The sequence below is a fragment of the Gobio gobio genome (genome assembly GCF_949357685.1).
Source record: "Gobio gobio genome assembly, chromosome: 24".
NCBI lineage: Eukaryota > Metazoa > Chordata > Actinopteri > Cypriniformes > Gobionidae > Gobio > Gobio gobio.
This window is the reverse complement of record NC_137120.1, coordinates 2,372,420-2,383,530: the sequence shown is the minus strand read 5'-3', so window position 1 is coordinate 2,383,530 and position 11,111 is coordinate 2,372,420. Positions and strand designations below refer to the sequence as shown.

Genomic DNA, 11,111 nt, shown 5'->3' with positions numbered 1-11,111 from the left:
AGGCACATGACAACCCATCTGGAGTTTGCCAAAAGGCACCTGAAGGACTCTCAGAACATAAGAAACAAAATTGTCTGGAGGAAACCAGGCTCCGCTCATCACCTGCCATCCCTACAGTGAAGCATGGTGGTGGCAGCATCATGATGTGGGGATGTTTTTCAGTGGCAGGAACTGGGAGACTGGTCAGGATTGAGGGAAAGATGAATGCAGCAATGTACAGAGACATCCTTGATGAAAACCTGCTCCAGAGCGCTCTGGACCTCTGTACTGGGGTGAAGGGTGGTCATTGAGTGGCCCAGCCAGAGCCCAGACTTGAACCCGATTGAACATCTCTGGAGAGATTTGAGAATGGCTGTGCACCGACGCTCCCCATCCAACCTGATGGAGCTTGAGAGGTCCTGCAAAGAAGAATGGGAGAAACGGCCCAAAAATAGGTGTGCCAAGCTTGTAGGATCAAACTCGAAAAGACTTGAGGCTGTAATTGGTGCTTCAATTAAGTATTGAGCAAAGGCTGTGAATACTTATGTACATGTGATTTACTTCAGTTTTTTATTTTTAATACATTTGCAAAGATTTTAAACAAACTTCTTTCACATTGACATTATTGGGTATGGTTTGTATTGTTTTTGAGGAAAATAATGAATTTAATCCATTTTGGAATAAGGCTGTAACATAACAAAATGTGGAAAAAGTGAAGCACTGTGAATACTTTCCAGGTGCACTGTAGGTAGGAGTTTTAGTTGATGAAAGGCATCTTCATCCTCTGTCCTTCTCACACGGAAAGCCCCAAAAGCAATCATAATATTTTTTTGTCTTTTAGATGTAATCAAAATTATGAAATTATTTACTCTTGATGCAATTAGGAGCAGACAATAAAAGTTTAATGTTTGGTGCAGCAAATAAAAAAAGTAAAACTGGAAACGAATGAGAAATATATTAACAAGATAGCAAAGCATCTCAAGAGAATAAAAGTGAAGGTCAGTTGCAAAGCAGTAAATCTTGCATATGCACTTTCGAAATACACCATAAGTGTAAGAATAACTAGTTGATTTGAAAACAATAAAAAAACCAAGTTAAAAAATAAATCAGCCTCTTCAGATTCTTGAGCAAGAACAGTTTGTAAAAAGTTGTAAAAAATGATTTCCTTTATAAAAGCATAAACCAACTACACAAAAATGTGCATAAAATGAAACTCATAACAAAGCAAAATGATATTGATTATTATATTAAGCAAGTTGATATGAATCTCAGTTGAAACTCCTGGTCTTGAAGATGAACTTTACTCACTGTGACAAATTTAGATGTTTCTTTGTCCTGTCGCTCATTGTGGCAGGACAGACTGATAGGGAAGAGACGCGGCTTCACACTTTGAAGTGTTGGACTGAAAATAAGCTACTTTTGGCATGATTGTGTAGAGCAGATGATTGAGTAAAACTCATCCCACATGCAGTGCAGTGTTATGGTTTCTCTCCAGTGTGGATCCTCTCGTGTGTTTTCATGGTTCCTGAATGACTGAATCTCTTGTCGCAGTGTGAACACTTGTAAGGTTTCTCTCCAGTGTGGATCCTCTCGTGTGTTTTCAGATGTTCTGACCGACTGAATGTCTTGTCACAGTGTGAACACATGTAAGGTTTCTCTCCAGTGTGGATCCTCTCATGTTTTTTCAGGTCTCCTGAATGACTGAATCTCTTGTCGCAGTGTGAACACTTGTATGGTTTCTCTCCTGTGTGAAATCTCTGGTGCCGTTTCAAATCTAGAGCTCTAGTAAAAGTCTTCCCACACTCAAAGCACATATGATTTCTTACACCAGTATGTACTTTCTGATGAACCTTTAAATACTGCAGATGTGAAAAACTCTTTCCACACAAAGAACATGAATGTGGTTTCTCCTGTGAATGAACTCTCAGGTGCAACTTCAGGTATGAAGCCATCAAAAATGTTTTGCCACATTGATCACATTCATGCAGTTTCTCTCCAGTGTGGATGATCTTGTGTTTCTCAAGGGTTCCTTGTAGTCTAAAACTTTTCCCACACTGATCACATGTGAACGGTTTATCTCCCGTGTGGATCCTCATGTGAGCCTCGAGACTGTTTTTGGATGTTAAACTCATCCCACACTGATCACACGTGAATGGTTTCTCTCCAGTGTGGATGCTCATGTGTGTCTTAAGGTTTCCTTGTTGTGTGAAACTCTTCCCACACTGATCACATGTGAAAGGTTTCTCTCCAGTGTGGATCATCATATGTTCCTTAAGGTGTTCTTGTCGTCTAAAACTCTTCCCACACTGATCACATGTGACCGGTTTCTCTCCAGTGTGGATTCTCATGTGAATCTTGAGACTATGTTTGCGTGTGAAACTCGTCCCACACTGATCACATGTGAATGGTTTCTCTCCAGTGTGAATTCTCATGTGAATCATGAGACTCTGTTTGCGTGTGAAACTATTCCCACACTGATGGCAGGTGAAAGATTTGAGAGCTCTTTCTGTCTCCACTTCATTCACTTCTTTATTCTCCTCATTGTCATTCATGAGGTCTGAAATTAAAGTTAAAAAAATGCTCATTAAATCAATAAAAAAGAAAAATATGTTGTGAAATAATATAAATATATATGTATATATAAACCCTGATGTAATAGCAGAAAGTATCGAGTTGTGTTCAAACTATTATACAAGATTAAGATGATTTTGATCCATTATATCCATGAATGCTTCCATATATTGTGCATATCCCAGTAAACTGATGAACTACACATTTTTAAACATACTTTTTTTATTCATTAGACATTATGATGGAAGGAAAAATTAATCATTTCAAAGCTTTTGTGTTCCACTATTTGGACACAAATAGTTTTATGTTCCCCGTAGAGACTGTGTGTTAGATTTAGGGATGGGCATTTTTGTCAATTTCTCATTTCGATCATCGATAGGTCTCAAAAACGAGTACTCGAGTAATTGGGGGCGGGGCATGTGCAGGGGGCGGGGCATGTCCGTCATTGAGATAATGAAAATACTGTTATGAAAATGGTTGTTGACAAATACAAACGTGACATGAAAACGGGTATATGAAAACATGAACATATAAAACAAAAAATAACTGCTAGATTATGATGCATAAATGTCTTTGAAAAAGAAACATCTTTATAAAATGACCGTCTCAAATAACCAAGTCAGTAATATCGAGCATTGCCTTTGAGCTGAAACTGTGAAATAACACCACCCTGCAGAGCTTGCTAGCTGGTTAATAAACTCAACCAAACGCACCATATATCAATATTAATATGAAGATTATTATGAACCTATTACGACATAAATCAACACAAACGGACGTGAATGCGCACGTGAACTTCAGCGTGCTAGATTTTACAGGCGAAGGGTTTGAAACGGAACATTTTGAATGCGCTCTTCCCTTAACAACACTGATACACGGACAACGAAAGCACACAGAAACATTTTATTAAAATCGTGTTCTCATTATAATGCTTTGACAGATTGACTCTGCACATCATGCACTTAATTTTATTATTCATGATCGAAGCGTTTACAGACATCACTGCGCGTTTTCAAACTCATAGCGAAAAACAGCTTTAAATAAACTAGGTCTACTGTTAAAAAATACGAGAACAGTATAGCAGTGCTGCATTACTAATATCAATGATTCTGAGAAAGAAATAGCCTATCTGAAAAGAATATGACCGTCTCTAAACCATCATGTCGAGCATGTAATATGCGTTTGAGCTGAAACTGAAGAGAATGAACAACAGCCGGTATAACGGCAGCGCTTTTCTAGCTTATTAAGCTCAACCAAACGCTTCTTATATTTGATTAATCAGATATAGACAACATAAAAGTATCTTACAACGTGCATCTGCAGAAAAGGACGCGGATGCTCACATGAACTTCACGCGCTAGTCTGAGTGTTCCCGCTAGTTTCTCTGTGGATCAGCTGATACACGGGGAACTAAGCACAGATCATTTACAGCATTCTATTTCCATCGTGTTTTCATTATAATGCTATGTAGGCTGTGACAGATTGGCGCTGCACATCTTGCACTAACCATTCAATGATCATCATGATTCCAGACATCACTGCAGTGCACGCCTTTATTTCGCCGCGGTCTGGAGGCGTGCTGTAAAACGCTAACCAATCAGACCTCCGCAAAACGATGCAATAACCAATAAAAAAGAGACAAATATTTTTTTTTCAGGGCGATCATCGTTCTCATGATCGATGATCGCTGTCACGTTCGAGTACTCGATTACTCGACCACTGTTGCCCATCCCTAGTTAGATTTGCAATATGTTTTGCCTCAGGCAGTGGTTCAGACTTTAGGATTGTCAAATGACTAAAGACACATTATCAGCATGATAAAACTACATGTTTCTTGTCTATTACCACCCACCACTGCCAATGACAGAAATAAGACAGCAAAATATATGGGAGAGCATTGTTAATTTTTGGCTATATCATGTTGCAATAGGTAGCACTTCAATGTTAATGTTTAATGTTACTGAATCAAATCTTGTTAGTTATCATTTATAATTGAAAGTGTTTAACAGTATTTAGTTATAGTTACATTTGACATGGGGACAAATTACAATTACGATGATAAAAATAAATTTTACCTTAAACATATGTAAAATGTTATCTGAAAGAGAGATTAAGTATAAGCTTATAAAGGAATAGAGAGAAAGAGAGATGCCATTGACCACTCGAGTCAGGCAGAGCTCAGATAGAGTCAGAGCAACAGTTAGACCCTGTTTACACCTGGTATTAAAGGGTTAGTTCACCCAAAAATGAAAATTCTGTCATTAATTACTCACCCTCATGTCGTTCGACACCCGTAAGACCTCCGTTCATATTCGGAACACAAATGAAGATATTTTAGTGTAAAGCTGATGCTGAGAAAGGCTTCAGATAGGCCTCCATTGGCATTCAGTACATTCACACTCCCAAGACCCATAAAAGGCACTTAAAACGTCGTTACAAAGTCCATCTCACCACAGTGACTCTACAATAATTTTACGATGCGACGACAATAGTTTTTGTGCGCAAAAAAAAAATCAAAATAACACCTTTATCCAACTTGTTTTTGTCTTCCGTGTGTGCCTCCATGACGCATTTCTCAGATAGGCCTCATTCTCATTTGATTGAACATTTTGGAACAATTATATACTTTGGTTTTATTTAATTTCACTGGTAAAGACTTCTCTACACTGAATTAAAAAACAAATTCTGATTTAAGTAGGCTAACATCTTTGTTTGGATTGCAGAATATGCAGTTGTTGCCTTTAATTTCACCTTTCAGCCTTTTAATTTGCAATTCAATTTCCTGTTAATTTCAGATTGCGCACTTGTTTTCATTAGCCAAAAGCCAATTTAGCCTGTTAAATTCCAAATAAACATCTTGTTCATGTATACTTTCATTCTTTTATTGTGTAAAAAAAATAAAAAAATAAAAAAATCGGCCAGTTTTCTTGAAAAAAAATCGGAATCGGCAATGTAAAATCATGATCGGTGCATCACTACTATTTATGTAAAGAAGGCTTCGTACTTCAGTCCAGTCCCATGTACGCGTATATATAGGCTAAATCGGCATCTTCACATGCAGAGATATGAGTTTGGAAAACCAGCAAGTACTGACTGGCACAGCCTTAATATTGTTATTGGAAGCTGGACATAGATCTCACTCGGTTCACGCGTCAGCCTGAGCTCACACTCCCGTCTATAAGTTTCCTCTAGAGGGGACGCTAACGCTTTACCCTGGGGTGGCTACGAGCTTTCCTGTTTAACTAGGAGAAACCCACTCGCCTAATAAAACGCCACATGTCTGCGGGAATGAGCGGTGGCCTCAACTACTCGTTTTTCCCATAGAGAGGAGGTAAAAACTGTTTCACACAGATGAACACAACGGCTGCTGTTCTCTACTAGCGAAGCTTTCAGTTCTACACAGAACCACACAGTGATATCTCAATAAATCGTTCTAGCCACCCAACCGGGGAACTACAGGCCCTGTAGTATCCTAACACGATCCCATGATCCTCAAAAAACCCTCTAATGGAAGCATAAAGTCCTCACAACATAATGAAAATAATGTTTACCCTCATGAGGGGGGCTCACCAGCACTTATTTTAGATGCAATTTTTGTTTCCAAACAAAGATCACAGCAGAACCATAACGCATCTCCAGAGGTGGGTAGAGTAGCCAAAATCTGTACTCAAGTGAAAGTACAAGTACTTACGGAAATATTTACTCAAGTAAAAGTAACAATCGTAATAGTTACTTGAGTAAGAGTAAGAAAGTATTCGATGAAAAAACTACTCAAGTTAGTTACTAGTTACTTTCGATCTGATTAATAAGAAGCGAAAACCCTGGATTTCAGGCTATTTGGAGAGCTTTCACACACCTCTCCTTGAAAGGTTGACCTCTCCGTGTGTGTGTGTGTGTGTGTGTGTGTGTGTGTGTGTGTGTGTGTGTGTGTGTGTGTGTGATTTATGGTTAAACAGTGTAAATTAATGGTGTGCTGCATTAACCAGAGCTCTTTTTAAAACATACTTTGTTCTTTTATTTTTTATAAGTATATGCATTCTTTAGGTAGGAATAAAATACAATCCTGTTTTTATTTGAATTTATTTTCTACACTTCAGACAGGTGTCTGTCCAGATTTGTGCATAAATTGAATAGCCTAATAATGTGACGTCTTGCATTTGTTTAGTTTTGTGAAAAAAAGGACATGTAAATGTGCAGATGTGAACGTGGACGTGTGTTGTTTGGAGGATTCAAACGATTTGTCATTGCTTGCCCAACAGCGCATATGAGGAAAACACTCGGACAGTGTGTGAAATAGTATTACAATAAGGGAAAAGTGCCCGTAGTTACCAAATTACCATTAATAGTGTTCAAATATAGGCATCATTGTGGCACTTACCGCTACATGTTTTTTTCAGGTTGGAGCTGGAATTATTGTATGCCGAGATGTCAGTTCGTTTTGGTGCACACAGCATGCATCGCATTATGAAACTATTCTGTTTGACATCTTGGAGTGAAAACATAGACTGAACTTGCGGCCACGGGTGATCTGCCTCCCGTAACTCACACTTCCTCTGCTTCGGCCATCATCTTCCGACTAAACGCGCGTTAATTACAAGCGTAGCCACCTCTTGCGAAGCAGCCTCTCCAACGTTTCGCGAGACTTGCGGACAAGTCATATTAACTTATTTAAAAATATTTCTTTTTTTTTTTAATTAATTATATTTGACAGTAGCGGAGGAACGCCACCGAATGTAACGAAGTAAAAGTACAGTTTTTTTACAAGAAATGTACTTGAGTAAGAGTACCTATCTTTAAATATACTCTAAAAATACAAGTTCACAAAGTGTAGAGACCAAAAATCAAGATTTTTAATTTCAGCAAAGTTTAATGTTTGCACAGATTAGAGTTAACTCTTGTGCAGACATCTTAATAATAAAAATTAAATAATGGAATACAGATTGTTTTATTTAATGCCATGTCAGCATCTAAGGCAATATTCATGGCAAAAATTCTATTACAAAAATACAAATATCATATAAATACAATAAAACCAAGCAAACAAACACGACAAGTCATATACAAGATGTTTTAAATCAACTTATGATAAAAAAATCCAAAACCTTTTCATGCATAATCTTACTAAATAAGTCCTTAAGTGGAATAACTTGATAAAAAGAGCATTCTTGTTTTAACCCAGGACAGTCCAACAAAACATGTTTAACGGAGAGGGGAATCTTACAAATGCATGCATAAAGTTGAGTCTTCACCTTTAAGAGTCAAACTATGACCTATACGACAAACAATGGTCTGAGATTGAACCAAATAAATGCAACGTAAAAATATAAAAGTAAAAAAGATAAATTCCAGACAAACTCATTCATATTAAAGATGAAATATTGTAAAACAATTAAAAGATTATTTATTTAAAGATTATTTCTTCAGTAGTACAATGTAGGCTAGCAGGTGAGATTTTCCGCCACAATAAAGAGAGTTTATTAAATACGAAAACGAATATTTATTTTTGCTAATTATTATTTTATTTCAGTTAGTTTTTCAGTAAGAGTTGTTAGTTTCGTTTAGTTTTAGTTTTTCATTTATTACGATTTTTTAATTTTATTTCTGTTTACGAAAATGTTTTTTGACCAATAGTTTTAGTCTTAGTTTCAGTTTTCATTTATGAAAATAACCTTGGTGCAAACAGGGCCTTACAATCTTCTTTTATCCCTCCCTTGACCATGTGACTGAAACCAAATGTGAGACATTTAAACGGACCAATCAGCAGATTACAGTACTAAAGGTGTGACGATTAGCAAACCTCAGATGTACACACATCTTGGCCAACAGACCACACTTCTGTGCCTTTACGATCACAAACGGCCCTTGTGGTAGGAAAGAGGGGGTTGGAACAGGAAAGCAAATGTCTTTGTTCATTTGCAACCCTAAAGAACGCAAAAACATTGAAATATATTTTTTCCATCACCCTTTCCCTTTAGGACACGTTTCACGTTTTTGAAGTGAGAGCTGTTAAATATCTGACGAGTTATGCAGCTACATAAAATATGAACATTTTAAAAATCTGAAATAATGCTATAATTTTAAAACTCTGTTTTTAAACAAACTACACCACGTCACCAAAGTTATGTGTAAAAACTTCTTTAAAATACATTATTTAATTTATATAAATCTGTTTTACTTGATTGATGCTAAATCTGTAACCCCGTTACAAAACTGTATTTATCTGATACATTTAAAAAACACCAAATCACAGGCTTGTGAACTGTATTGAGACCTTTTGGTAACATGGTTGCAAAATAAAACAGCTCAGATAATACTTATTTTGACCTTCAGATTTGAAAGTTTCTCTTACATCCTTGTTTTAAAAAAACTGCTTTAATTATATTTCACAACTCTTGAGATTTTCCTACTACAAACCCTAAATCTGATGAATTTTCTATCCTTATTGTTCTTCAGGCTCATGAATGAAGGATCAGGAATAAACACCAACCTCTTTGTTCTTCAGTGTGTTCTGGATCTCTCATGTTCTCACTGTCCTTCAATAAACTCTGTCTTTGCCGATTTCAGCTCTTCCTGATGGTCTGATGCTCGTCTTCACTTGTAGGCTGATGGGAATATTCCAGCATTTATTGGTGAATTGCAGTGGGAGGAGCTTCAGGAGGAGCAGATCTGACAAAATCAAGAACAAATCACTGAGTTTGAGTTTATGTTTTTATACTTACTCACACATTTTAAGTATTGTTACTATTTCTTTCTGACCTTTCATCCTTAATAAATTTGAGAATGTTATATTACTGCACTGTGTCTGTGTTTCCTTGATCATTCTCCAGAGATATCTCGCGCTGCAGCTGCTTCCACACATCACACGTGTATTAATTTCAAAAGTATTAATTCACAAATTATCTCTTATTATTTCTAAGAATTTAATCCACAAACTTTAATCCTACATCTTGCCTCATATTAGAAAAAAATGAAGGAACACAACAATTAACATATACCAAATATAAACAATGTAAGAATAAAAATGAAAGAGTAAAACTTAGAAAAATACATACCGACTTGCAAGAAAAAAATAACGCACCAAGTTTAACTTAACTTGTTTTTGTTTATCGTGTTATATGAACGTGGTTTATCGGAGATTAATTAAATAAATGTTGAAATTTAGCTACATATCTTGTAGATGTCTCAATAGCTGATCGTGTCGTTTTCTTAAGTCTGTTGACACCAATAAAATTAGCTTAATGTGTCAATGTACAGATGTGAAGACATCAGCATAATGAATGAGGTGAAAACAGGATCTATTGACATGAAATAAAGAGGCTTTTCAGCTGCTCTGATAATAGTGATGAGCCATAGACTATCAATACTCATTAAACAAGCCATTCAGGATCAGCAGCAGATCATCTCACTTTATTCACACTATTCTGAGCTAGAAACAGATTGTTGGAGTCTGAACATATGATGAAAGTGCTGCAATATCGCTATTATTTCTCTAATGATACAGATAAAATAGCAGTAATATGAATACATACACTAATGTCTTTATCATCCATTGTAATTTGTTTATGACTCTACAGTTCGATTCCATAAATAAATAGCATACATTCTCATAACAACCAAAAAGTAGTTGGCTAGCATCTTACCGTTTTGTATGTGAAGAGAAAAAGGCAAATGTTTGAGCAGACAACCGCAGAGCCTGATGAAAATCACTCATAAACCCCGTAAAATGTTGCTTAAACAAACCGTGTAAACAGTTTACCTCAGAAGACTCGACAATGAATGAACTGGAGCGCGCGAGTGGTGACGTCCAAAATTGCCAAGTCCGCGTATAACACGCGACTTTGGGCTTATTTTAAAAAAGTGGTTTGCTTGTTAAGAAATCATGACAAGCAACTTTTTTTGCATTTATGATCGCTATTTCGTCCAATAGGCGACATTGATTGTCACGGTGTTACACTGCGTCCCAACTCGCATACTATCCGTACTAAGTATTCGAAAAAAGAATTAATGTCCCAAATCGTAGTATGTTGAAAAGAGTATTCCAAAGATTCCCGGATGGTTTAGATCGATGCGCACTCTCCTAACGGCTGATATTGCCCACAACCCATTGCGAGATGGACGAGGATTCGATTAGAACTACAAACGCGGATAAAAAGTGTTAAAAAACTACAAACATGACGGTTACGCGAGTCGGAGAGGATTAGATAAAGGGGTTTGAGTGAGCAATTATCCGTATTTAATAGGGGTGTAACCAGAGGTGTCAAAAGTATTCACATTCATTACTCAAGTAGAAGTATAGATGGGGTTTAAAAAGACTTCTGTAGAAGTTGAAGTATCAACTCAAGCTTATTACTCAAGTAAAAGCGTAAAAGTACTGGTTTCAAAACTACTTAAAGTATAAAAGTAAAAGTAATGTAAAGGGAAAAAATGCTATTAAAGGGGTAGTTCACCCAAAAATGAAAATTCTGTCATCTTTTACTCACCCTCAAGTTGTTCCAAACCTGTATGAGTTTCTTTGTTCAGATTGAAGAATGTCTGTAACCAAGCGGATTATATGCAACCAT

General features: G+C 36.7%; 1 protein-coding gene across 1 annotated transcript; it reads right to left on the bottom strand.

Annotated features, from left to right (window-relative positions):
* Positions 1-557: 557 nt before the first annotated feature.
* LOC307121193 (uncharacterized protein) lies at positions 558-10,653 on the bottom strand. The gene is made up of 3 exons (XM_079808685.1): positions 10,191-10,653; positions 9,038-9,216; positions 558-2,536 (listed from the first exon to the last, which is right to left on the bottom strand). The coding sequence occupies exons 2-3, from the start codon at positions 9,069-9,071 to the stop codon at positions 1,458-1,460; spliced, it is 1,113 nt and encodes a 370-aa protein (XP_079664811.1). The 5' UTR covers positions 9,072-9,216; positions 10,191-10,653; the 3' UTR covers positions 558-1,457.
* Between the last annotated feature and the right edge of the window lie 458 nt (positions 10,654-11,111).

Excerpts from the sequence above, each read along its gene's own strand:
- LOC307121193 (XM_079808685.1), bottom strand. The coding sequence starts at position 9,071 with ATGAGAGATCCAGAACACACTGAAGAACAAAGAG. Across the intron at positions 2,537-9,037 it reads ACACACTGAAGAACAAAGAG|ACCTCATGAATGACAATGAG; the intron begins GTTGGTGTTTAT and ends CTTTAATTTCAG.